Genomic DNA, 27,454 nt, shown 5'->3' with positions numbered 1-27,454 from the left:
GGTCTGTTAGGGGAGTGCCTTTTGGTGGAGGCACACTTCTTATTGGACAATCACTCCCCTAGTTACCACCACAAACTCCACAACAGAAGACACATGAGAGGCTGAAGGGTTTGGTTCACTGGGCCAGTGGACCATCAGGAATCATCATAGTCGTCATTCAAAGATATGCCATGGATTGTAAGTTGTCAGCTCATGATTGCTAGACAAGCGGGAGCATCCCTTGAAGTATTCACATTTCTCAGTTTCTCCGAGAAGCAGTGATGTAGAAGCTACTGTAAGTGCATGCTAAAATGCTAGCTAACTAGCGAGCTAGTCAAGCATCAACTATTTTATGTTGATTCACAAGTGAATTTGCTTGTTTAAAGTATTGTAACCATGGATAATATCTACCGCAGCCACTTTACTCGCAGCCATAAAAGTCTTTCCTCGTTTTGATAGTAACGTTATATCGGTTCTCTTACTACAACATAGATAGATAGCGTTAGCTAACGCAGTTGTTATTTCTGTTTGAAAACTAACGTTAGCTAGCAAGGGGTTTGTTGTCTAGCCAACGTCAAGGCAGTTGTTTGGCTTACAAGCAGTCATAAGATGATTTGACTAAGTGATCATAAGTGATTTGACTAAATCACTTATTGTCTGTGAAGAAATGTAGACCACAGTTTCTATGTGAACAGTGTTTTCGAGGCACTCAAGAATTCGGGAATGTGCGTTCCATTTGTGTTAGGTTCACATCTGTATTTGTCAGCCGCAGTCGTAAATGACCTTACCGTTAGCTAACGGATGGTGTCAGTGTGCGTTAAGCCGATTATATCTTTGATCGCGCAACTAAATGTCATGATATTGAAGTCAATCTGTGAATATTGAAACACAATACCGGTGGTTGACTTGGCAAAGAATTCTGACGCTAATGGTGCACGTCTTTCTCCCTCTGAATCGGGGTAACAGGGACACCCAAAAGCCAATCTCGCCGATCACCAATGGATGGAGAGGTAAGTGCGTGAACTACTGAGTGAAATCTCTTCCTATCGCGTTGACCTGTTACTGGTGATGAATTTAATTGTATGCATTTCTAGGCTGTCTACATCACTCATGGATCTTGTTTATTCACAGGCTAACGTTACATTTAATGATAATGACATGCTGGAAGTAATTTATTGATTTATGTAATACATACTGAGCGATAACGAAGGTTGACTGGTTTTGAATCGTTGAAGAGGTCAGCCTCTGGAATTTCAAAATGTTCATAGCTGACCATGTCGTGTACATTTTCTGGGTTACAACTGCAGAAACCGGTTAAACCCACATTCGCATTTTAAACAAGCGGATGACTCATCTTGTGCCCCCTCGTTAGTGTCAATCACCTTTCCCCGTGCTTTCCTTTCCTTTTCTTGCTCTTGCTTTCTCTCACTCTCTCTTTTTCCAGCAGCCATTCCTTTTCGGTGTTTCTCTCTGATGCTGTAGCGGGTTGGCAGGCTTCCTGTAAGATCTTTTTTCTACTCCTCTTGTGCATGTTTCTTCTTTCCTCTCTCCCCTCTTGTTGCTCCTGCATCAATAAGATGTGTTTCACTCAGTAGAAATCTTTGTGTCCTAGAGGAGACCAGTTTTGTCCGCTATGTAGGGTATATTGGAACTAAGCTTTTGAAAGTCGTATTCGGACTCGAAGTCTTCTGACCAAACTGTGTTTAGATCATTGTATTCATTCTTCCTTATGTACCACCACATTCTGTCAGTCACATTTTATCAGCATATGATTTATGATGCCAGTGGTACCCAGTTTGTGGGTATAGACAGCTTTATATCATTTTTCTAAAGCCTTTAATTAAGCTGTGTGCTTTTTAGGTAGTCAAAAAGATGATGGAGGTACTTGACCTACCTGTTGTTTGTATTCTAATAGGAGGATCAGAAACATTCCTTTGCAGCAGAGCAGATTCTGGATGAATATTTAATCACGCTCCAGCACAAAAACAGGTGCATGCACACACACACACACACACACACACACACATAAGCGTGACAAAAAAGGAGTTAACTGTGGGGTCACATTGGCATCTTCGATTACAGGAACGGAAACGCTAGCACACAGCAGCTCGGTCACACACACAAGCTTCTCCTCACATATACACACACACACACACACACACAATTTTCAGGCCTGAAGAGGTAGTGTTACTCCCTCCACTGAGGCGGTCTGATTGGTCAATTTCTGAGAAGGCCAGCTTGACATACTAAGTGGAGGCTGCGGTGTGGTCAGTGACACTGCGAGCTCAAATGGCCCACTGATTACGGCCCATTTCAACACAACATCTCAGGGAGCACACACACACACACACACACATCAGCATAGATACACTCTCAGGCATCAGACTTCAGTCTCTCTCCATCACTCATTACTCACGTGACCCTTAACTCCTGGATCTGGGAAGACTGAGTAAATCATTATTGTAGTCAGTGTGGCAGTGTTAGCGACAGAGACAACAGGGAACCCCAAGCAGCTAAATCTCTCCCCAAACCATTGAGTAGATATTAACAAAACAATGCACTCAGAACTAAATAACCCCCATCCCCCATATCCTGAAATATGTACAATACATGAATGTCCAACAAAGATGTTAGATATCTCAACTGTAACACTACAACACAACACTACAACACTTTGAGCAGAGAGGGTTAATCAAGGATCTTTGCTTTGAGCTTGAGATTACTCATTGTGTTGATCATTGTGTAGCTCAACGTTGTATATTTCTGTGTGAATGCCTGCGTGTGTTGTTGCCGCAGGGTGTTGAAGAGACTGAGGGCCAAGGACCCCAAACAGATTGAACTGGAGAGGCTGGAGCAGGGCTTCTCCATCTACATCAACGGCGCCAACGCAGAGAAGCCGGACAATAAAGGCGCTGGAGCCAGCAGGAGGTCCCCTCACACATCCACAGCCTCCCCTCCAGCCAGCCCCAGAACTGCACACACTGCAGGTATGCAGGGACACACATGCACTCAGGTGGCATAACATGTCTGCACAAAGCTTTTACAAATTCACATGTTTATTATTACACATTATACAAATATACAAAATTATGAAACTCAAATGTGCATGCAGCCATATGGAACTTTGCTTATAAGTAACACCTACTGTATGATCTCAGAAAAATGTTCATGTCATAAAGGGCTACAGAACACGCACGCACACATGGTTGAGTTACATCAACTTCTTCACTGCTGGACTCACAGTTTGTTTGTTGGCTCGGAGATGCTAAATATGTGAGGATCTTGGGCAATGATCCCACTTATGGCTGAGTGTGAGTGTGCGTTTGTGCGCGTGTGTGTGTGCGTGTGTGTGTGTTTGTGCGTGCGTGCGCCGCCCGTGTGTGGGAGATCGGATGTGTGTGCTGCTGGACTCCTTTCTGTCTCTCACTCAAGGGAGTGTTTATTTTCTGCCTGCACAGAAGCTTCTAGATGCAGTGATACAGACAAAGAGTTGAAGCGAAGCCATACCGCACCAGGCAAAGTGCAAAGAAGAGAATGGGTGCAGGTAACGTCACCCTTCACATATATCCATAGATATATCATAAATGTTGGATATTATATAAATGTTGGAGCCGGGGAAAGTAGATATAGTTTCACGTGAGCTTTGTGAAACGGTAGATCAAGGTGTGGAATTGTTTTTGTTCCCACTCAAGTTCAGTGGGAACAAAACTTGGTTCTACTGTTGGCTGTGGAAGGGATACATACTGTTTATAAACCATGGATATAAACTACAAAGCTGAGCAAAGTGTATGCTTCCTGTAATTGACTGTATGCTTCATTTAGATGGCATTTGAAAGCCGCTAATGGGAGGGAGGTTATCTTGTTATGCTGTCCCATTAACTCTATTTTAAAAGTGCATTGAAGGTAAATAAGAGTTGACTGCAAGCAGCAGTCCATTACAGTGTATATTATTTATGTGATGTATTGTGTTGGCTGTTTTCCAAGCGTTGCAAAGGAACTCACACAGAATAATTACATTAACAGATTCCATACATATAATGCACAGCACATACCTAATGGTGAAAAAAGGACCTTCAGTCTATAAAAGATGTGCTGGACATCTCACTCATAGTACTTCATCTAAAAGAACTTCTATCCCATTTGTGATCTGACCAATCCAATAATGATTGTTTGACTCCTGTTATGTTCCCCACAGAACTCCGTTCACATACGCACAGAGGAAGGTACCAGTCTGAAGCTCCTACCAGAGCCACGCTACTCTGCTGACTTTGAGCCCTACGAGAGCATCAATATGGAGGTAGAAGACAGTGTTGTGCTGTTTGTGACGGAGTGAGAGAGAGAGAGAATGTTGTGTTGTCCAGTGGTATGTCTAAGCCAGTGTGTTGGTGAGTGTTTGTCACCTATCTGTTGTTCCTTGTGTGCAAGGGTGCAGGTGATGACTGTAAAGTGTCTCGAGCGCTGGGGAGCAGATCTGAGTCGTGTCTGACCCAAGCTGAGCCTGACCACAGTGAGCGCGTTCTTCTCAACATGGACCAGGTCAAGGTGAGTGGCATTCAAAGTCATTACCGATGTGCCACAAGGATGATGGCCCTTAGTTGTTAATCATCAAGTATTCCTCATTGTCAGATTACTGTGTGGGAAAGGTCAGCATACCCACAATGTTCCCACCACTCATCCTCAGTGCAGAAGTGTCACATTAGGTTTCTTTCCATATGAAATCAACAGGAGTTAGACAGAAGAGTCAGTGCCTGTTAGTCTAGAGACTAGATTGTTGTCAGTGCTGTGGAGGTGGTGTGGCCAGTTCTTTCTGGTCATTAGTTATTCATGCTACACTGAAAACATGTTTAGACTGGCAGAAGAGGGAGGAGAAAAATGGCCTCCAGGTTGTACTTGGGTAGGAGCCCCTGGGACCAGTTTTTGCAGAACTACTTGCTTGCATTTCTTCTGCATCGTCATGCATCTTATTGAACATGCAGAGACATCAGAGCAGCCTGCTGCTGTAGTCGGGCCTGTCAGATTATTCTGGAAGCTTTCCCCTCCATTGTGGCCACTTCCCATACCAGGCGCACAGCCATTTGTGCTGTTAGTGGTTTAAAGAAGTATGGGCTGGATTCAGATAAATGTGAAGCAGCTTGTTGTCCTTCACATCTGAGCTCTGTGTGTGTGTGTGTGTGTGTGTGTGTGTGTGTGTGTGTGTGTGTGTGGGTCAGGTCCTGCGGCGTAGCCTGGAGAAGAGTGTGCGGCGCAGCAGTCGTGGGTCGGCCGGCGAGGACTCGGAGGACGAGTGGGTGGAGGAGCAGATCGAGCGCGAGGAGAGCAGCGAGAGCCTGGAGGAGCTGGGCCTCGCCGCCAGCCAGCCAATCAGCAGCCAGCTGCGGCCAAAAGACCTCATCGTGCTGGACTTTGGCCCCTCCAGTGGTCAGTGGTCAAGAGTTTAGATTGATGTGTCTCTGCATGGTGCTGTTTTTAATTACAGATGTGCCGATATTGTTTTCATCTTTCATTGCTGTAACTTAGTGCCTCCTGTCTGAAGTACAGCTTAGGTGGTCAAATATTTTGTGTGGTTGTTACTCTAGTTCACGTACCTTTTAGGGTTGCATGATTTGGGGAAAATATCAAATTGTTCTGAGAGCTATTGCGATTTGCAATATGATTTTCAAATGTCAATGAATTGATTCAGTTTGATATTCCAAATGTCTCTTTAATTTGTGCCAGCCCTGATTGGTGAGCAAGCCCAGTGCACAAAAAGCTCACCAATCAGAATTTCTGTCCCCTCACGTGCTACCCACACCCACCAACCAGAAGTCGCACAATCAAGGAGGATTAAATTAATATGAAAGTCAGAAATGTGGCAAAAGCTTGTGCGATTAGGTAATTGCGTTGGTTCATATTGCCATTGCAATAATTGTGCAACTCTAATACCTTCAGAAATGTTATGTGCCTTATCTGACAGGGCATTTGTCCACCGATGTTTGAATCAAAGCATTTGTGACAGAAGTTAATTGCATGGCTGTTCTGTCTAGGTGCTCAGCTTATCACTATGCTGTAAAGGTATCGCATGCTGCATCTTTTCTTGCTGTGTCAGGGATCTCTTTTTTTCAGCCGTCGTGTTTTTGTGTTTGACCTTCACAGGTCGTAAAGTGGAGCGCTCTTTGTCAGCGAAGAGAAAAGAGAACGTGGAGGCCTACGTCCCCACCAAGCCAATGCTGGTGAAGAAAGCTCCAGACAGACCTGCCTCAAGAACCAGCACTGCCTCATCCCGTCAGTCATCCACATACCAACCCCACATACACACACACTTTCACAGATACTTGTATGAAGCATATATGAAGAGTTTGGTTCCAAAACGCTATATCTCCATTTTTAAAAACATTAAGAAGTCATGCTATTTAATTGTGTATTTCAGGTAACATCTGTCAAACTGCTGGGGGTCCTTGGCCCTCAACTTTTTTGATTAAGTAAAGATAAATCAAATAACAATCAAATACCCAATTACAGTTCTACTGACATTTTTAAATGGTGGATATAGCGTTTTGGAACCATACATCTTCATATGTATTCTCATACCGTATATTCTCTATACTCTCTATTTCTCATTACTATCATGAAATTCAGTGGCATCATTGAGCATCTCTCCTCCTCCAGGTCCTGGCAGTCGTGTAGAGCGCCCCCTGTCTGCAGCCCGCAAGCCACTGCAGGAGAACAGAGATCCTGAGGAGACTGTCAGCCGTGTGTTCCAGGCTCTTCAGAGGGAAAACACTCCTTTGTCCACTCACACTCCACCCCCCGAGTCCAGGTCACACACACTCTCATCTGACCGCAGACAGCACACACCTGAGTCGAGGTCTTCTGCACACACACCAGAGCCCTGTTCACTTGCTCACACAGCCACACCCAAATCGCCCTCACTCTCCCCCAACACACGATCGCCTGCACGCACGCCTGTGGCCAGATCTCACACACAGCTGCTAAAGACCAGGAGTCTCAGCCCCCAGCAGTCTGAACACAAACTCTTCAGCCGGAGCCCTGTGAGTCCTAATACACCATCACCTACTATCAAGTCCAATAATGTGATTGATTTCTTACTAGTAAAATGGATTATTTTATTTTATTTTTTTATTACTTTATTTTATTTTTGTTTGTGTAATATTTGATTTGTCTAAGATTTGGATTGAAATAGTGCAAATGTTTAGCCTGTTAAATGTGTAGGTTGAACTTTGCTTAGTGTTTTCTCCCAATAAAATCTCAGTATGCCCATTATGAACAGAATATATTGCAGTAGTAATATTGTTATACCCCATTATGAACAGAATATATTGCAGTAGTAATATTGTTATACCCCATTATGAACAGAATATATTGCAGTAGTAATATTTTTCCTTTCCTATCTTGACCATTTCTAAGGTCAAGGGTCATCTATTAAATGGATTGAGTTGCCCTGGTGACGACGATGACTATGATGAAGACTATGATGCCAGTCGGGTGACGAGAGCCATGCAGAGGATCACACTGATGGGCCCCAGGTGACCGTCCACACCTCCCCACTGACCTGAAGCAGCATAAGCCACCAGTCCGCTCACAGCACACTAGGCTAAAGTGACCAGCTGCACATCACTCCATATCATAGAGCTTTAGCCCTCCCCCTCTGTTTGGACATCCCATACGAGTAGGTCAGTCCTCTCGTTTATTGGGTTCTCTTTCTTCTCTCAGTCAACAGAAAAAGCTGTTGAAAGCTCTAGAGCGCATCGAGTCCGAATCCGAAGTGGAACCTCCACCTAAACTCAAGAGTCACAGCAGCGTGAGCCACAGTCTGGTCAGTGTCCACTACATCACAGTTCTGTTCCATATCATGAGTTCAGAGCCACAGTCTGGTCAGTGTCCACTACATCACAGTTCTGTTCCATATCATGAGTTCAGAGCCACAGTCTGGTCAGTGTCCACTACATCACAGTTCTGTTCCATATCATGAGTTCAGAGCCACAGTCTGGTCAGTGTCCACTACATCACAGTTCTGTTCCATATCATGAGTTCAGAGCCACAGTCTGGTCAGTGTCCACTACATCACAGTTCTGTTCCATATCATGAGTTCAGAGCCACAGTCTGGTCAGTGTCCACTACATCACAGTTCTGTTCCATATCATGAGTTCAGAGCCACAGTCTGGTCAGTGTCCACTACATCACAGTTCTGTTCCATATCATGAGTTCAGAGCCACAGTCTGGTCAGTGTCCACTACATCACAGTTCTGTTCCATATCATGAGTTCAGAGCCACAGTCTGGTCAGTGTCCACTACATCACAGTTCTGTTCCATATCATGAGTTCAGAGCCACAGTCTGGTCAGTGTCCACTACATCACAGTTCTGTTCCATATCATGAGTTCAGAGCCACAGTCTGGTCAGTGTCCACTACATCACAGTTCTGTTCCATATCATGAGTTCAGAGCCACAGTCTGGTCAGTGTCCACTACATCACAGTTCTGTTCCATATCATGAGTTCAGAGCCACAGTCTGGTCAGTGTCCACTACATCACAGTTCTGTTCCATATCATGAGTTCAGAGCCACAGTCTGGTCAGTGTCCACTACATCACAGTTCTGTTCCATATCATGAGTTCAGAGCCACAGTCTGGTCAGTGTCCACTACATCACAGTTCTGTTCCATATCATGAGTTCAGAGCCACAGTCTGGTCAGTGTCCACTACAGTCCTGTTAGATATTATGAGTTCAGAGCCACAGTCTGGCTACATCACAGTTCTGTTAGATATTATGGGTTCAGAGCCTCTAGTGCCTCGTCTCCACTGCACACATGCACACCACATCAGTGATCATTTCCAGACAGCTTGTTATTGCACATTTTAACGATTCTTAACTACAAGAAGTCCTGACTGGAATCACTTGAAATGTGCATTCAGTCTTATAAATCGTAAGAAATTAGGGTTTGCTAGAGGGAGGTGGATTAACTCTTGATTGCATAAAATTAATATTAATGGAAACGGGCAATTAAAATGGATGGAAACGAGTGTTCAGTGTCTCCTATTCCTCCAACTCCAAATGCCTGACTGCATCTCCACTTCTGTTGTCGTAGCAGCAGGCCTGTTTTATTGTTTTTCATTCCTATCCAATTTCATCTCTCTAATCAGCCATCTGTTTTCTAGAAAACACTTATTGCAGATCAAAACAAACTCACTAACATCTTGATGAGGTGCCAACCCCCCCCCCACACACACACACACACACACACACACACACACACACACACACACACACACACAGTCACACACACAAATATGAACTTGCTACTCACACACTGCTCATCAGGCAGGGTGATCGGTGATCCAGTGAAACACAGGTCGTAAAGTGTTTTTTTTTTTCTTTCTTTTTTTTCTGATGGTTCTAGAGGAGCCAAGCGTCTGCAGAGGTAACACCAACTCTGTACGTAACCATGGAGATCCTGTCCAATTGGGGGAATGCGTGGCATGTTGGGCTCACAGAGATGCAGTTCTTTTGTGGAAAGAACCGGAAGATTTATGTGTCGCCCCACGACCTGGACATCCGTAACGCACAAGAGCCAGGGGACCTGGGCGCACTGGTCAATGGGAAAACAAAGGCATGTGGCTGCGCTTGTATGTTTGATGTGCATGGGTACTATATACTGTATATGTGTGTGTGGTGTGTGTGTTTGTGGATGCATTTATTGGGACAGAGGATGAATGGAAGTTATGCAATGACCAACTAAAGCATGTAATTGATGCCATTATTATTATTCCCTCTTTTCCTGTGTGATATTTAATTTTCTGTGTGTGTGTGTGTGTGTGTGTAGACCACTAAGGAGCGGAACATGTGGGTGTGTGTATTTCCTCCACCGGTTCAGCTCTACTTCATCCTGAGGAACACCGAGCGCGCTCCAGACTTCACCCTCTCACACATCAAGATCTGGAACTACAACAGAAGCCTCAATGTAAGTGTGCGTGTTTGTGTGTGTGTGTGTGTGTGTGTGTGTGTGTGTGTGTGTGTGTGTGTGTGTGTGTGTGTGTGTGTGTGTGTGTGTGTGTCCGAATGTGGAACAGCAGGAGATTAGCTCAAGGGATTACAGAGGGTTCATATGCACTCCCTGCTCCTCCCACCCGCTCTCCCTCTCACACACACACACACACACACACACACACACACACACACACACACACACACACACACAATTAGAGCACCAGGCTGTCTGAGAGCAGAGCAGAGGAGGGCTTAAGTCGCGGGTGTATTAGCCAGTCATGGCTGAACTCTACGCTGGTCTGAGGTGTGGATGTGCATTTCATTGTACCTCTGAGAGAGTTTGTGTCTGTGTATGCTGTGAGTGTGTGTATGCTGTGGCTGACTGGATTAGTTTGTGTCTGTGCAGTGTTGGGTAAGGTCATCTGATAACTAGTGAGTGTGTAGTGAGCCTAGCTGCCAGGTCTGTGGCATTAGAGGTGCCTTGCTGTGTGAAGGAGCCATGGTGTGTTTCAGCTGGCTGGGTGAGAGGGTTGTCTTATCACTCCTCTGGTGCCGTGTCATTGCAGTGTGGGGTGTTATTTAAGAGTCATGCAGAAAGTGATAGTGTCTCTTAGGTGTGTGTGTGTGGGTGTGTGTGTGTGTGTGTGTGTAGAGCTTGTTATGTATGAGTTTCCATGTGAGCAACCTTAGCAATTATGTGGATGTGTTGTTTGATGGCCAGCTCTGAGTGCTCTGAATAACTTACTGTATCTTGGGCTGGAGTGCCGCTAGGTGCAGGTGAACTGTAGCCTGTAGCTAGACTGACATGTGAAGGCCACAGGTCAGTAGCACTAAGAGCCAGTCATGGGCTATGGTCAGCTCAGAGGAAATCATCTGCTATGTTTTTGGATGTATGTCTTTGAAGCTCTGTGGTGCCGACTCTGTGTTGAAGCTTTTTGTGGTGTGTGTGCATGCGTGTGTGTGTGTGTGTGTGTGTGTGTGTCTGTCTGTCTGTCTGTCTGTGTTTATGCATTGTAGGATCTGGACATAGGCGCTCGTCATGTGAGGCTTTATGTAAACAGCACGCTGGTCTTTGAGGGGGAGCTGCAGAAGGGCTGTGGAAACTCTGTGTTTGACTACAGCACGGCCATCGACCTGCAGGAACTACAGCTCCCAGACTGCAACACTCCCAGCCCCGTCACATCCTCACACAGCCTGAGGGGCTGCAGCCCACAGAGCCATGACACCCAGACCAACCAGGAAGTCAGCACCCGCAACAACCAACCAAAAGCCCAGATAGAAACAAGCAAGGTAGGGAGTCCCCGGGCATTTTTGAAGGCACAGTCAGTGCTAGAGATTTAACATTCAGTCACTTAGTAACCACAGTCTCATAGCATTCGTCTGATTTGCTTAGCAGTGTGAGGAGCAGGTCTCATTTGGATGAATTGCAGTGTTGTGATGCATGAAATATTGAGGCTGCTTCTGTGTCCCTGTGCAGCCGGCCCTGCCAGAGCCCCGAGCAGCAGCCATGCAGAAGGACTCGCTGGAGCTGGACACGCACCCTCTGGACGCCGAGTCGCCCACGCCGGCGCTGCCCGAGGAGGGGCCACGCACGGTGACCACGCAGCCCTCCGGCCGCACTCCCGATTGGCTCAACCCCTCGGGGAGGGCGGGACTGGAGGCCTCTGGGGCGGGGCTTGAGAGGGAGCGAGAGAGGGAGAGGGAGCGCGATCGCGAGCGGCCCTTGTGGCTGGCGCGCTCGGAGCCCAAGAGCTCGTCGGTGCTGCCGGAGCTGGCGTGCCACCCGGGCCGCGTGTGCCAGGGCTCGGCCCAGAGGCCCAAACCCGGCCGGCCGCAGAGGGGCACCAGCTCCGAGTTCAGCGCCGACTCCCTGGACCTAGACTCAGAGCTGGGCCTGGACATACGGCCCGAACGGGACCGGGAGAAAGAGAGGGAGAAGGAGAGGGCTCGGCCAGATCGGGATCTGGGGTCGGACCTGCTGGAGGACTTTTGTGAGCGGCTAGACCGGCCGGTCAGTGGGAGGAGAGGCTCGTCACGGGGAGGAGCCAAAGGTATCGGTCAGAACTCAGAGCTGACCAGCAGCACCAGCACTACAGGTTAGAGCCACTGAAGCCTACCATTAGTCTCTCGCTCACTGGATGTCTCACTGTTTCATCCCCCTCTCTCTCTCTCTCTCTCTCTCTCTCTCTCTCTCTCTCTCTCTCTCTCTCTCTCCTTCCTCTCGTCCTCTTTAAAGCATTGCTGCAGGGTTCCACATGTGGGTTGAATACAAAACTGCCTTGTTGTTGGATGCAGAGTGCGAAACGGCTGCTCTGTGTTTTGTGTGTGATGAGATATTTTAGTCCAGTGTGAAATGAAATTAGGATGGCGGCTGACTTTCAGTCTGGCCTGCCTTCCACAGTCTGAGTAATCCAGCGCAGTTAGACATGGCACCCACAAGTCCAGTCCAGCAGGCCGCTTTCATAACTAGTGATGTAAGAGACTCCATCCCTCAGAGGCAAACTGAAGCAAGTTGGCATACTTAAAGCAACACTATGCAGCTTTAGGTATTTTTGGCGACTGTAGAGCTCCCTCTAGAGTCGCGATGTATTTATATGTTACTCTGCTATTGTAAATAGCAAACTTAAGAGGGATTAACAACAGGCAAAAACTATCTCCAAAGAGCTATATCTACTGACAAGGTAATGTTTTACGATTCTCGCGAGATTTGGCGGGCCGTCGTTCTTAGAAGTTGCATGGCTGGTTTTCTCGGTAGGGACTCGCTACATCTATGCTGTATAGCTATGCTAGGTGAACGATTCGCCTATTACAAGTTTGTTTACCATCAAATTGGCTTCACAAAGGTGAAAATCTTGCATAGTGTACCTTTAACTCCAGAAGGACTGAGAGCAGGGCAGCCCTGATGCTCTTGCCCATAGCTGTGTTTCCTTTCAACTCAACTCTCAAGTCTCTTTTTCATCCCTCTCTCTCTCTCTCTCTCTCTCTCTCTCTCTCTCTCTTCCTCTCTTCCTCTCGCCCTCTTCAAAGCATTGCTGCAGGGTTCCAAATGTTGGTTGAATACAATACTGCCTTGTTGTTGGATGCAGAGTGCGAAACTGGGATAATGAACACATGTCCAGCCGCTGTGTATGTGATGCAAATTAAAAGTGGACACTCTCCTAATCAAGGGAGAAATGTAAACATCGACATATGAAGCTCTCAGAGCAATGCTAACATTTCAACAATGATTTGACTTAAAATGTTTTGTGCAAAATTTTAAGCATTTTCATTCAGGATTTCCTATTTGAGGGGTCATTGTATTCAAAAGTCACAGGGTTACCCAGATAATGGCATTTCGTTCCCCATACACGGTAAATGAGTTCCAACGTATCCAACATGGAGTTGAGCAGGCAGGTGCGACTAACAGCAGCAGCTGCTCCCACTAATCTGTGTGAAGTGCCATATGCCTCAGGTGGAGAACGGGCGCCCATGCTAAGAGCAAACCTGGCTGGGATAAGTTGTGCTGATAATGGATCACTGAATACCTGAAAATATCTTTTCTGACTCATTCTGTGTCTCCATAGTAATAGCCACCTCCAGATGAGTCCTCTCTTTCTTGATGATATGATATGATAAACTGTTGTCTATGCAGTACTTCACCAGTCTGTGTTAGCTCACCAGACTCGTGCATGTGTGTGTGTGTGCGTGTGTGTGTGCGTGTGTATGCGTGCGTGTGTGTGCGGCGTGCGTGCGTGTGTGTGTGTGTCAGGTTTGGGTCCAGTGCTGGGGGCGGTGCGTAGGCAGCGCTCCCACTGGCCGAGTGAGCAGGAGGACTCGCTCATGGAGTCCTGGGACTCGCTCACCAAGTTCAACCAGAGGCAGCGCGGGCGCATCTCCAACATGGCGTACGAGGGCGACGTCTTCGCCGAGTTCCTGCAGCGGCAGAGCTCCCACGAGCACGCCTTGACGCGCCCCTCGCCGCTCGGACCCCTGCCGGCAGCCCCAGTGCCCGATGAGCCGGAGGATGACCCGCCAGACTTCCGGGATGAGGAGGACTTTGAGATCCCCGTGCTGCCGCAGGGCCAGACGCTGGTGGTCAGCATCCTGTCCACGTGGGGCGACCGGCACTACGTCGGCCTCAACGGCATGGAGGTGTTCAGTGCCACGGGCGAGCCGGTCAAGCCTGCGCGCATCAGCGCCAACCCGCCGGACATCAACATCCTGCCGGCGTACGGCAAGGACCCGCGCGTGGTGGCCAACCTGATCGACGGCGTCAACCGCACGCAGGACGACATGCACCTGTGGCTGGCGCCCTTCACGCCGGGCCGGCAGCACGTCATCGAGCTGGACCTGGGCAGCGTGCACCGCCTGGCCATGGTGCGCGTCTGGAACTACAACAAGTCCCGCATCCACTCGTTCCGGGGCGCCCGCGAAGTGGAGATGAGCCTGGACGGGAGGTGCATCTTCAGGGGGGAGATCGCCAAGGCCTCGGGCACCCTGTCTGGAGGTAGGCACCCACACACACCCAGTGCCCCACAGGTCCCAGGTTTGAGTCCATCCGAAGGTCATTTATTAGACTAGAAGCCAGCCCAAAAAATTAAAGATAGGAAATTCAGTTTGGAGTTGCTCCATTGAGAAGTCTCTATACCTAAATAGGATGTGTTCGGGCCAATCAAATCATTTGGGCGGGCTTCATAGGATGAGGGACAGATGAGCAACAGTGTAGCAGTCATCTACGTCACCTGAGCGTGCTTGAGTTGATTCTGTTCACAACAAAATCACCTCCGCCGGAGAAGCAAGACAATTAGATTCTGCTATCGCGTCTGTTATCTAAGACATTGACGCAATAAAAAGACAAACAGAAAACAGCGATTAAGGCATTTGACATCCTCACTTTGTGGGAGGGGTAAATTAAGGGCTGGCTTTCAGGCTAGGTTGAAACACGCGCCCCATAATCAAATCCAAATGACGTGTTAACAGACTCTGATTCTGAAGAATTTGTGTCTGGCTACGTCAAGCTAGTCATTACTCTTTTCCTGTCCACTAATCACTCTCCTATTAAATAAAGGCCTAAAAGCCCCAGAAATGTAACTTTGAACAAAAAAAGTTGATTTTGTGCATTGTGTTGGATTCACTTTTCAAGACATGCACCTCTATTCACTCCAAGAGTCTCATACTCATTGTTTAGTGGCCAGACAGATGTTTGTCATGACTAAATCTATGGTAACCCAAGCAGAACATGAGCACATTTCCCATCTCTCTTCTCTGTCTTGTCTGCCGCTCTTAATGTGTTCCTCTCCCAGGACTGGACCAGTTTGGAGACACCATCTTGTTTACCACGGATGATGCCATCCTGGAGGCCATGTCTCGCTTCGACCAGACCTTTGTGGACAGCAGGGGGGAGGAGGCGGCGCCCGGCGTGGTGGAGGAGGAGCTGCAGCGGCCGCGCACGGCCGACGGGGAGGGAGAGGAGAGACCCTTCACCCAGGCCGGCTTCAGAGAGGACGAGCAGCCGGTGAGACACAGATGTGTGTGTGTGTGTGTGTGTGTGTGTGTGTGTGTGTGTGTGTGTGTGTGTGTGTGTGTGTGTGTGTGTGTGTGTGTGTGTGTGTGTGTGTGTGTGTGTGTGTGTGTGTGTGTGTGTGTGTGTGTGTGTGTGTGTGTGTGTGTGTGTGTGTGTGTGTGTGTGTGTCTCTGTGTCTGTGTCTGTGTCTCTGTGTCTGTGTCTCTGTGTCTGTGTCTGTGTCTGTGTCTGTGTCTCTGTGTCTGTGTCTGTGTGTGTGTGTGTGTCTGTATCTGTATCTGTATCTGTGTGTGTGTGTGTATGAATAAGTTAGGCTAGAGTCTCCCCACAGGAGTAACTGTCATTTTGCATGACTCTTTCTGGCTTTGTGCTCACAGCTGGATCTGCGGGTGAGCCCGCGTTCTGAAGGCACCCACGACATCCAGCCCACACCAGGGGTGTACACGGGGACAAGTGAGTGCCACTCTGTTTCAGCATCTTCCACACCTCTTCCAAAAGCTGGTGTAGCTTCTCCTAAAACTACAGGCATCGTCCCTTAAAACAGCGCTAGAAAGCAAACAAAAAGCTCAAAGCACTGGTAGACTGCAAATGGTTAGAATGATTGAGAAAGTTTAGTTTAATCACAAGGTATAGTACAGTGTAAACTATATGAAATGACTGAGTTAAGACAGAAGAGGACAAGCGTGGACTGATGGTGTGTGTGATGTGTGCAGCGCTGGAGCTGACCCTGAGCGAGACCTGGGGAGATGTGCACTACCTGGGCCTGACGGGGCTAGAGGTGGTCAGCCAGGAGGGCCAGAGCATCCCCCTGGACATCGCCATGCTGGACGCATCGCCACGCGACCTCAACGACCTGCCCGACCACAGCAACGACCTCCGCACCCTGGACAAGTCAGTGTCTCTCCTCTCCCCTCTGCCTGCTTTGCTTCTCTCCTCTGTGAGAGGGAGGGAACTCAATCATGCATGCCCCTCCCTGCAGGTTGATTGATGGCCAGAACATCACCACGGACGACGAGCATATGTGGCTGATCCCGTTCAGCCCCGGCGCCGAGCACCGGCTCACCGTGCAGCTGCCCACGGCACACACACTCACCGGGCTCCGGGTGTGGAACTACAACAAGTCACCGGAGGATACCTACAGAGGGGTCAGCACAGCACAATACAGCACAGCACAGCACAGCACAGTACAGCATGCCTACAGCACAGCACAGCACAGCACAGCACAGCACAGCACAGCACAGCACAGCACAGCACAGCACAGCACAGCACAGCACAGCACAGCACAGCACAGCACAGCACAGCACAGCACAGCACAGCACAGCACAGCACAGCACAGCACAGCACAGCACAGCACAGCACAGCACAGCACAGCACAGCACAGCACAGCACAGCACAGCACAGCACAGCACAGCACAGCACAGAACAATACAGCACAGCACAATACAGCCCACGGCACAGTCTGCAGCACAGCACAGCACAATACAGCCCCCAGCACAGCACAGCACGGCACAGTCTGCAGCACAGCACGGCACAGTCTGCAGCACAGCACAGCTCAATACAGCCCCCAGCACAGCACAGCCCACAGCACAGCACAGCCTGCAGCACATCTCTGAAACAGGCCTCTTTCTGTACTACTGTATGAAAGGAGTGTCCATGAGTGATAGAGCAGCTTATGCATCCTGTGGATTACTGCACAGTAGCAGTGTAAAGAATAGCAGTATTGGAGCAGTCCTGTGGATTAAATAGCAGTTTGCATGTGTGACATGCTGCTACGTGACAGGTTTTTATGCAGGGCAACAGGAAACAGAGAGATAACACATAATGACCAAAGGGTGTAAGGGGAGGGGGGGCATAGAACATTTGGAATAGCTATGAGTATGGAGCAAGACGAGGAAAACTGAAATTTTGGCTGGGGCTGAAAGATTCATCAAAATCTCAATTTGAACTAATTAGCAATTCGCAAAGGCCACAATTAATCATGCAGCTCACGACTCGATGATTTGTGAGTACAATGAGCATTTTAAAAATCACCATGGCCAGAAGTACGATGAGTGTACAACAGTAAAGGCCAGAAGTAGTGAGTCATTTGTCATTTGTGAAATGTATTATATAGTGAATATTGAGTTGAAGCTTGATTTTATCGCAAATCAATACGCAATTGCTATCTGTCAGATAAATCGCGATTAGATATTTTCCCCAAATTGTTCAGCTCTGATTCTGGTGCACGCAGGTAAAGGTGATGCACGTAACCGTGGACGATGTGACGATCTCTCCCCCGGAGGGCTTCTTGGTGCGGAAGGGTTTGGGCCACTGCCACTTTGACTTCGCCCAGGAGATCCTCTTCATCGACTACCTGCAGGCCACGGACTCTAGCACACACATGAACAGGTAGTGCCCTCACATGAGAGGATCTTTCCTACATTCATGCTGATATTTCCAGTATAGTACAGTTTCTAATACAGTATACAGATTCCTATGGCACACCGATAAATGCCGGACTGTCTCACACACACAAATAGATTATGCACAACTGTACACGCCACACAACAGAACCACACCATATGCATTGATATCTACATGAGATTGAAGAGACGTATGGGTGGGATTAACATGCTGTGTGTTGTGTAATCTGTAGCGGGAGCTCGTGCCAAAGGGAAGAAGCCAGTATGGATTATGAAGCTCCACTCATGCCCTGCGGATGTATCCTTAGCTCATGCCCCGCGCATCATACACATTTACATTGCAATGCATCACACAACACAGTGGAGAGCCAGCAGCTGACAGTAGAGTTAAAACAAAGTTTATTTGTGTATATATATAATGTAGACATCTACATTTAAATTTAGTTGCATGATTTAAATTGACATACATACATTATACTGAAAAACTGAGAAAAATATGCAGCTTACTATTGCCTGTAGCACATAAATGTGGTTCTGAAGAATACCATACATTACAGACTAAATGGAACTGAACATGAGTTTTGTATCTGTACATTTAGGTGAAGAGTGCCATGTGTGTGCCAAAATATTGAAAGCTACTTTAGATTACATGACCATGTCACAAACCTATTTCAAATGGAAACAGAAAATGGCTTGAAAAATGGCTAGATAAAAGTTAGAGGTTTGTGTTTAAAGTTGAATTTAACAAAGTAGAATATACAGTGTTGAAATAGACAACAACAGCAGCTGTAATGTAGAAGTATTGTAAGAGTTGAGTGTGATGAGCAACGCTAGGGAATGTGGCTCAGCTGCTATGGCGGAGCTGTGGGCTTGTTCTCCTTCACCTCTCCTCCAGTCATCTTTCAGCTGCAGCTGCTGACCACGTGGGGTGACCCCTACTATATCGGCCTGAACGGCATTGAGCTGTACGACCACAACGACCAGAAGATCCCCCTCAGCGACAACAGTATCCTTAAAGGTTGTGACAGGCTCCTACGTCTGTGTCCCATGCAGGCGCGGCGCGTGATGAGAATTGTGTCATCAACGCGCATGTGGGGCGGTTTTATGGGCCTCCCAACAATTGGGACCCCGCCTCAATGATGCACGTCTTCGACACGCGGAAATGTACACGGAGGAGCATACCACTTGCTCAAGACACACACTCTGTCTCCATATCCCTAAACATAAGACACACACTCTGTCTCTATGTCCCTAAACATAAGACACACACTCTGTCTCCATGTCCCTAAACATAAGACACACACTCTGTCTCTATGTCCCTAAACATAAGACACACACTCTGTCTCCATGTCCCTAAACATAAGACACACACTCTGTCCCCATGTCCCTAAACATAAGACACACACTCTGTCTCCATATCCCTAAACATAAGACACACACTCTATCTCCATGTCCCTAAACATAAGACACACACTCTATCTCCATGTCCCTAAACATAAAAACAACCAAGTTCACACATGCTCATACACTTCCCATTGCAGTGCCAGTATGGATTGTCTGTTATAGGAAGTGCATACAGAGAGAAACTGTCCTGCGGTTTATACACAATGTGGCTAATACACAGGAAATGACTGTAGTACAAAACAGGGCCCTCTGGTGGTAGAAAAGGATGTGTGTGTGTCTGTCTATGGTTGGGCTTGTTTGTGTGCTTTGGTCTTTAACGGTTGCTGTCAGACATTGCAGCGTTCCCAGACAGTGTGAATGTGCTGGACAGTGTGAGTGGAGACGTGCGCACGCCTGATAAACTGGTGGACGGAATCAATAACACACATGACGGCCGGCACATGTGGCTCGCTCCTGTACTTCCTGGGCTGGTGAGCAGTGTGTGTGTGTGTGTGTGTGTGTTTAAAGAATATGTTTTTGCTCGTGGGTCCCGAAGTAACCTGTGCTTTTGGGTTTATGTGTATCTCCTGCAGGTGAATCGGGTGTATGTGATTTTTGACCAGCCCATGACTGTGTCCATGATCAAGCTGTGGAATTATTCCAAGACGCCACAAAGAGGGGTCAAGGAGTTTGGGGTACATATAGGCAGTCTTGGCTTTATTCAGATTTTCAGCATTGTCTCAAGGCTTTGGATAAACAACAAAGTCTAAATCTAAAGTTTTACTGACCAGGTTTACTTACAAGTCCTCTGACGTTAACAGTTTTGCTTTGGGAGTCAAAATAACAGTCTCAGCTTAAATAATTGGTTGCAGCTGTAGAAAAAAGCATCCTTAAGAAGCCACGGCCTTGAATTAGCCCTTCCTGCGGGAGTTGTTTGTTATTTTGATATTTTTAATACTAAAATCAGATACAGCTGGTTGGCTGAGCACCCAGGCATTGGCAGTGCCTGGTATTTTTCCATAGTCCGTGACCTTGGGCTTTACACCCTTGGGAGAGGGAGACCGTATGAGAAGGATGGCAAGGAAGAGAGTAATGGGGGGGGGGGGGGGGGTCACAGGAGATGCAGTCCCACAAATCACAAACCACATTCCCAAACCACATTCCCAATAAAGCTCTTGTTTTACCCTGCAGCTAGTATCACAGATAAGGTTTAGCTGACTGTCTCCATCTGAAACAAGTGGAAAATGGAACTGGTCCTAGTGAATATGTGCATCATGATTAGAGTGATTAATTAAGCATATTATTACTGAGATATTGATACACAAAGAACTCTGTATTTATCAAATGTAAAGATTCATCAAGTTATGACACAGAACATGTTGACATCAGTGAATTAATGAAAGAATAATGTTTATTTCTGTGTGTGTGTGTGTGTGTGTGTGTGTAGCTGCTTGTAGATGACCTGCTGGTGTATAACGGCATCCTTGACTGCGTGAGCATAGTGAGGGGGATCCTGCCCACATGTGACCCAGTAGTGCCATACCACACCATCCTCTTCACCAACAACACACACATCGCTCAACGCGAGAAGAACACCATCATCAGGTTGGTCAACATAAATTATCAATTATATTTGTCGTTTTACTCTGTTTTTTACAGCACTTTTTGCAGATATTTCAGTTTAGTAGAAAAGTAGAAGCAACTTAAAAACACAGGAGGAAGCTGAAAAAAATAAGAATACTAATTATATTAAGTTAACCAAAGATAACATTCTGTAATGTTATATGCCTATTCGTTCATTTATATCAATGATAAAACCTACAACAACTGTCGTATTAAAAATTACTACGAGGCACTAAGTCAGACGGAGTCGTTTGGTGATGCTTGAAATTCAGCAAAGAGCTTTATTACAGTACGGGAGACCATCAGGTAGTCATACCCTCAAGATCTAAAGACACAGAAAACTCAGATCCATTTTATACCATCTAAACAGAATCTTTCAGAATCTGCAGCCAAGCAAACGTGACTCAGACAATACATATCTCATCCATTTCAAAACCAGTTGAAACCAGAGTCTATGTTAACTTGTCATAAGAGAACTGTGTGCATGGCGACCATCACTGTCTGGCATTTGGCCTACGTTGCAGGCATCTCTATAGTGGTAACACTGTAAGTTAACTCTGACAGCCATTCCCTACCTGGCTCCTAGAGGCCTCAGATAAATGGGACCTCTATATCCCATTCTATAGCATTGGGCACCTTTCCCATTTCACAAGCACAATGAGCAGAGATGAACACATATAGAAAAGGCCTCTAACATAAAATAGCAAGGCCTCTAACAAAATAATCCCACATCTTTTCCAAGTGATCATCGACATGTAAATATTATCTGATAGAGTGCAAATTTCTACGTGAATATTATCTGCTAGAGTACTAAATACACTGTGAGTGAGTGAGTGTGTGTGAGTGAGAGAGAGAGAGACTATGGTGGCTCTGACCTGGCTTTAGAGGTCATGGCTTTTGCTTAGTGATTACGCAACAGATGTGTGTTTCTAAAAAAAGTACATTATGAGCATGTGTGAAGCCTACATAAGTGACAGGTGTGTTGTTCCTCTCGTAGCTCTCAAAAGAGCAAGCATCGTAAGCAGTAAGTAACAGAGACATTGCTATCCATAGTTTTTTCTCTGTTTGTGAAGTAACCCCCTTTGTACAGTGTGGCTCCATCCATGATGGACATCTGACCTTGTGACCTCTCTGTCCAGTGACGTGACAACCCAGTGTCCCTGCCTCCAATCTCCCCCTACCCCAGTTTAACCTCTCCAGTGGCTCTAGGTGTTGTCCCTAAATGTTGTTGGGTTTTTTTTTCATTATCCTCTCGGACACAATAGTTCTTGTGGTTGTCGGCGACCATGATGGTGCATGCCAAAAGTTCTAGTGCCAATAACAGTTGGCCATAGGAACTGTAATCCAACACAACATTGCTGTTTAGCTTGCATTCCTTACCAGAATGTATTTTGTTGGCACAGCAACCATGTGGAAGACCAGGATGTGAAGATGACCAATGAAAATCAGATAGTCCATCAACACAGGCGAAAAACGAATGCTGATCCAGGTGAGAGATAGAGATACGTTTTGTGTCTTACAGTTTCTTTTTATTTGACAGAGGATTTGCCTACTGTTACTGATGACATACACTGCTTTCTCCATCCTCAGCCCTTCGTCCCAAAACATGTATGACAGACACAGGAAAGCTGGGGAAGAGAAGATACTAAAGGTGGAGAGATGGAGTGTGGGCAAGTGACAGGTCTTATAGTTGTTAGACACTAGGCTCACGTGACTTAAATCACATGCCCATTACCTGTGCTCACTGGATGAGTCCTCACAAACTGCTGTGCCTTTCAGGAAACAGCCAATCACATGGTAATAATAGCTACTGAAGAACTTCTGAAGCTAATGAAGGCTGATGTTATTCTGCTCGGGTGGCCTACTATGGCACAAAAATCCTTGCACAAGGGTGTGTTTTTGAGTGAAAAATGCACAATCAGGGACATTTATTAATGTTCATCTCCATATTCAGACACTCACTGGCAAGCATTTGAGATGGGACTGATTTCTACAGTGTCTCACTCTCTCTCTCTCAAATGCTGCTGTATCTATATGTAAGATACATGTGCGTATACTTGTGTACATATGCTCAATAATTTGTTGTCTAGATCACTTTAATAAGATTGTGTTGTTTCTCTGTACTCCCAAGAGCAGGTAAGGTTCTGTATCTAAGTGCCCTTCTCCGCACTGTACATCTACGTGCTTTCAGTCAGTTCATTCAACCAAATGTCTGGTTTTTATAAATATTTGAGCCAGCTTCACCCCAATTAATGTGAAATGTGTTCATGCATATATAATTGTGCTGTTATTGCCAATACATATATTGATAAGGGCACACAGAAGGACAGTGTGTAGAATGTGTTGCTGTGCGTGGCATATGTGACTCAGCATTACTTCTTTGCTAGGTAGTAGTGCTAGTGAGAATTTTGTATATACACTATACAATATATGCAAGCACTGGATATATATACCTCAAAATGTGTTCAACGTTTAAAGCTATAGTTTATTCATTAAGTTAAACTGTATTTCAGTGTCATTCAGTTCTCAGAATGGACCACCTTAGTGATTGTGTGTGTGTGTGTGTTTGTGTGCGCACACACAAGCGGTTTAGTTGTATGCGTGTGTATATATTGTGTTCCATTCCAAGTTCCCCTACTCTCAGTACTACTGACATTCAGAATATTCTATATGAGAAACTTTTTTGGGGATGCTGGTTTTTGAAAAAGCGGTTTTGTTAAGAATTTAAGTGTCAGCTGGAGCTTATAATAAAGGCATCCTTTAAATGTTCTGTGTTCATATAAACAATATCTTTCAGTCTTTTTTAAAAAATCCCAAAATAATGGTCAATGTAATGCAGTCATTACTCAATAAAGATTCATTTAAAACATGGCCCTGAAGTATTCTGTGTATGTATGTCTCCTCTGCAACCTAACATTGCAGTTCTAAATTATAATCCCAATACACTTTCTGTCAAATTCAGCGAATTTCACTCAGATGGTCATACTCGAGTGTTAATACAGTCCTGGGCTGCATCTCAAACATCTATTTGCATACGGCCTCTCTCCTCGGTTCTCCAGCTCGCGCCCCGGAAATCGTTCAAAGCTTGACGTCATCGAGGATGTCTCACTTGTCTAACTGCAACCAGAGGAGGTGAGAACGAGGAGAGAGGATCGACACGCGAGGAAATGTAAGAGCGTCCTATTGTAGCGATTTATTAGCGACAATAAATGAGGTCTAGATAGACCAAGAAAAGATCTTTACATACTGGAATTATAATGAACTACCATGCACCTCATTATCAGGGTCAATACGTGTGAATACTCCATGTTCATATGATCTCTTTAGGCTTTGGTATTAGTTCATATTTTCTGCAATTTGTGTGTAACAATGGTCTGTTTATTATAGCCGAGGTGATGATTCGCCGCATTATCAGTAATTGATGTCTCTTAAAAGTTATGTGCAAGTGTTCAGGGCATCTCATTTCTCATATCTGTCTCTCCTTGATTCCTCCATCATCCTTACATTCCTTCACAAAATTAACCCTCCTTATATTCCTTCGCAAAATGAATTAGAAAGAGGGGTTAGGACAGGAGGGAGGAAGGAAGGAAGGGAGGATGGACAAATAGAGAATTGAGATGCACCCCTGGCTTTGAAGGCCCAAGCCATTTTGTTTCCCATTTACAATTTAAATATAACCACAGTCCCACTCATAGATGATTCCAACACCATGTCAGAATTCAATGCCTGAGGCTTTTAATGCAGATACTGCTGCAAAACATTCATTACACAAGGAATGACTTAGTCCCACTATACCACACAGGTGCATTATGGGAGATATGAAGGGCCCAGTCCGGCTGCAAGGACAAGTCCGCATATCACTCTTCTGTTGCCAACAACCACCCAGGGGATGCTCAGATCTTTCCAGCGAAGGTTCCATCATCTCTCTGGCCATCCCATCTCTCAATCTGAAGTACACAATGACAAATATTACAAAAGGTCTTAGATGCTAGACCAGAGGGGTATACTATAAAATTAGATAAGTGGTATGTAGAGCCTAAAGCCTGAGATGCATTCAGAGTTGGCAAGCAGATGCAAAAGTTTGTGACTTTTGCCCATTTTCACCCAAGGAACTGTTGTAAAAAAAAAAATCCTCCACTGACATTTGCCAAACTTCAGGCTTTATTCAACATATTACTAATCTTGCTTCGTAGTTCATATGTGAAGGCGCTATGACCTCTAGTGGCATCTAACAACTGTCCCCAGATAATAGCCTATCTTTAAAAGGCATGTTAAGATGATGGATTCTGGTTCCAAGTAAATTTGCCGTAGCCTACTGGAAACATCCTGACTTTTCCCTCAAATCTAAGTGGTCACTGTCACTAATTTTGTGCTGTCAGTGCTTTTATGAGATTACTATGAGCTATGATAAATACAAAGGTGTAATGTTGGTCATTCTTTGAGGACTCACCCAGGAAAGTGGGCAAAGAGATTTGTAGACTCTCTTGTACCAATCACATGGGGCCACATCCACACCTTTGGCCTCCAAAGCTTTCTGGCAGCGATGGTAGTCTAGAAACACGAGCAATCATCTATAAATAATAGATCCCACGTGGCCACAGAAGAACAGTGTGTGTGTGTGTGTGTGTGTGTGTTTGTGTGTGTGTTAGAGAGAAAGTCATCTGTGTTGACCACATATTCAGATCTGGACAAGCAGCTTGGAGGATGAAGCTGAAGACCTTGAAACCCCAAATGTGCACTTAATGTATGATTATGCATTTGAGCCATATGTGAGGTGAGTTCATGTGAAACATAAACTCTAACCAAAAACAAACACCTTTCCCAATAATGAGAATATATTATCCAAACAAATGAGGATAAGACACATCTACCAGCAGTGGAGTCCTTAAGTGACTGACACTTCACCACACCTCCAGGCAGTTGCACTCACCTAAATAATTCTGCCAGCAGTTTTTGGTCTGGTTTGAGTTGGGGAATCGTGCATCGAATGGTGCTGTGCGGTACTTCTCCAATTTACTCTGGATATTCTCAGCCATGTTCCGTCCGTCGAATCCTTTAACCCACAAGCACGAGATTACATTTTTTCAGTGGCGTTATAAGGCAACGCATGTGTGACTCAAGCACTTAATTAGCTATTTCATCTAACAAACCGCCGAACATCAGTATGCCTATTTTCGGTGTGTCTGGTGATAATACACGCAAAGAATCTCCAGTTCCATGCCATGCAAACAAAAGACACCGTTATTGTAGCCTAGTGCATTGATCCATTAAATGTTTTATTGCCCACAGCAATAAAACATTTAATGCATCAGTTAGCCCGCAGCAACAAAATTGGAAACGTCTGTAGCCTACCCGCATTATATGCTACCGCTCCTCCGATTTTTCTAGTCTACCGACACCGCATAAGCGTCAGACACCTGAAACTAGCTATTTCTGGGTCATTTCAGGCTAGATATAAGTTGGGGTAGCTGTCGAATCACATAGACTACTGATGACATTGGACAGTTGGGGCGACCTTTTCCTGTCGGTATGCTTGCGGAAATAAATTCACCCATTGTTATATCGATTGTTGAGAAATATGTTAATACATTTACTATCACTTCGTTTTGTTTAGCCTAAATAAATAGTTCACAAATGGCATAGTATAGGCCTAGACTTTATAATAGGAAATATTTTTGTCTAAACGTCAATATACTATATAGGCCACCAGAATACTTCATATCAAGCTAGACTACTTTCACTCTCAACAGTGTGGTTTGTAAAAAAGATATTGCAATTCTGATAATTATCATTAGCTTTAATCGGTAAAATATATTATGCATAATAGTAGCCTAAATTGTTCTAGTAAAAAGTAACAATTTGCTAGAATTGTAACTTACCTTGATGTCTTCAAGGTGGTGAAGAGTTCAAAGTGACTTTTGTACTTGGCGATGAAGCCTCGCTCGACTTGGCTTGACTATGAGTGTATTGAGTGCGCGCCCTTGCGCGTGGATGAAGTGCGCTCGTGCAGACACATTTGAGCGATATGGCGGACGCAGCCGGTCACATTGAGATGATCTAGTCGGAAAGAGGGATGCCTTCACTGGTATCACCGCCCTCACTCGGGACAGTTGACATCGGATCAGTATGTGCACGTTACATATACAAATCGATCGTATCCAATTCATTCCATTCATGGACTTTGGAATTGGTTTTGTTTCTTTGTTTTGTTTAGTAGACATATTTCCGTTTTCCCATATGTCTCAAACAAACCGAAAGAATGTAGGATGACGATGTAGGATACTTAAATACTAGCATACACTAGGCCTACATTTATTTGTTAACTCGTAGCCAGAGATAGGCCTATCAAGTGGTAGGTTCTATGTCTATTTGTCCATCTTATGTATAGGCTATTGGTATTTTGCGCTCCATAGCGCTGGAAATCCCATTGTGTTTGTTCTCTCATTTTCAGTAGCTTAAGCTGCAAGTCAAGGGGTAGCATATATGCTTAGAACACTTGATTAGGCTATTAAAAAAATAGATAGATAGATAGATAGATAGATAGATACTTTTTTGATCCCCAGGGGAAATTCAAGAAACTTCAC

General features: G+C 45.7%; 2 protein-coding genes across 2 annotated transcripts; one reads left to right on the top strand and one right to left on the bottom strand.

The window, feature by feature from the left end:
- The first annotated feature begins 37 nt into the window (after positions 1-37).
- Positions 38-23,741, top strand: katnip (katanin interacting protein). Its single transcript, XM_076298634.1, has 29 exons — positions 38-177; positions 946-989; positions 1,895-1,968; positions 2,776-2,966; positions 3,438-3,523; positions 4,175-4,276; positions 4,405-4,521; positions 5,190-5,397; positions 6,112-6,240; positions 6,625-7,007; positions 7,384-7,502; positions 7,690-7,792; positions 9,373-9,582; positions 9,796-9,933; positions 10,977-11,249; positions 11,437-12,055; positions 13,708-14,445; positions 15,242-15,453; positions 15,840-15,915; positions 16,176-16,353; positions 16,442-16,607; positions 17,693-17,850; positions 18,098-18,162; positions 18,760-18,870; positions 19,599-19,738; positions 19,841-19,942; positions 20,695-20,852; positions 22,274-22,359; positions 22,461-23,741. The coding sequence occupies exons 1-29, from the start codon at positions 171-173 to the stop codon at positions 22,517-22,519; spliced, it is 5,052 nt and encodes a 1,683-aa protein (XP_076154749.1). The 5' UTR covers positions 38-170; the 3' UTR covers positions 22,520-23,741.
- An 841-nt stretch (positions 23,742-24,582) lies between these two features.
- cox6b1 (cytochrome c oxidase subunit 6B1) lies at positions 24,583-26,880 on the bottom strand. Its single transcript, XM_076299039.1, has 4 exons — positions 26,750-26,880; positions 25,801-25,923; positions 25,321-25,421; positions 24,583-24,817 (listed from the first exon to the last, which is right to left on the bottom strand). Exons 2-4 carry the CDS (start codon positions 25,904-25,906, stop codon positions 24,764-24,766), a joined length of 261 nt encoding a protein of 86 aa, XP_076155154.1. The 5' UTR covers positions 25,907-25,923; positions 26,750-26,880; the 3' UTR covers positions 24,583-24,763.
- Positions 26,881-27,454: the final 574 nt, after the last annotated feature.

Source organism: Alosa pseudoharengus, unplaced genomic scaffold (assembly GCF_046254945.1).
Source record: "Alosa pseudoharengus isolate Yale_2024_CS ecotype anadromous, Long Island Sound unplaced genomic scaffold, YU_APseudo_1.1 YU_APseudo_1.1_scf_21, whole genome shotgun sequence".
Lineage (NCBI taxonomy): Eukaryota > Metazoa > Chordata > Actinopteri > Clupeiformes > Clupeidae > Alosa > Alosa pseudoharengus.
This window is presented reverse-complemented; position numbering and strand designations above follow the sequence as displayed.

Bases quoted from the DNA above. Each gene is read 5' to 3' on its own strand.
- katnip (XM_076298634.1), top strand. The intron at 4,522-5,189 runs GTGAGTGGCATT...TGTGTGGGTCAG, and splicing joins TCAACATGGACCAGGTCAAG to GTCCTGCGGCGTAGCCTGGA. The intron at 15,916-16,175 runs GTGAGTGCCACT...TGATGTGTGCAG, and splicing joins AGGGGTGTACACGGGGACAA to CGCTGGAGCTGACCCTGAGC.
- cox6b1 (XM_076299039.1), bottom strand. From the start codon at position 25,906: ATGGCTGAGAATATCCAGAGTAAATTGGAGAAGTACCGCACAGCACCA. The intron at 25,422-25,800 runs GTGAGTGCAACT...TCGTGTTTCTAG, and splicing joins CTGCTGGCAGAATTATTTAG to ACTACCATCGCTGCCAGAAA. The intron at 24,818-25,320 runs GTGAGTCCTCAA...TGTGTACTTCAG, and splicing joins CTCTTTGCCCACTTTCCTGG to ATTGAGAGATGGGATGGCCA.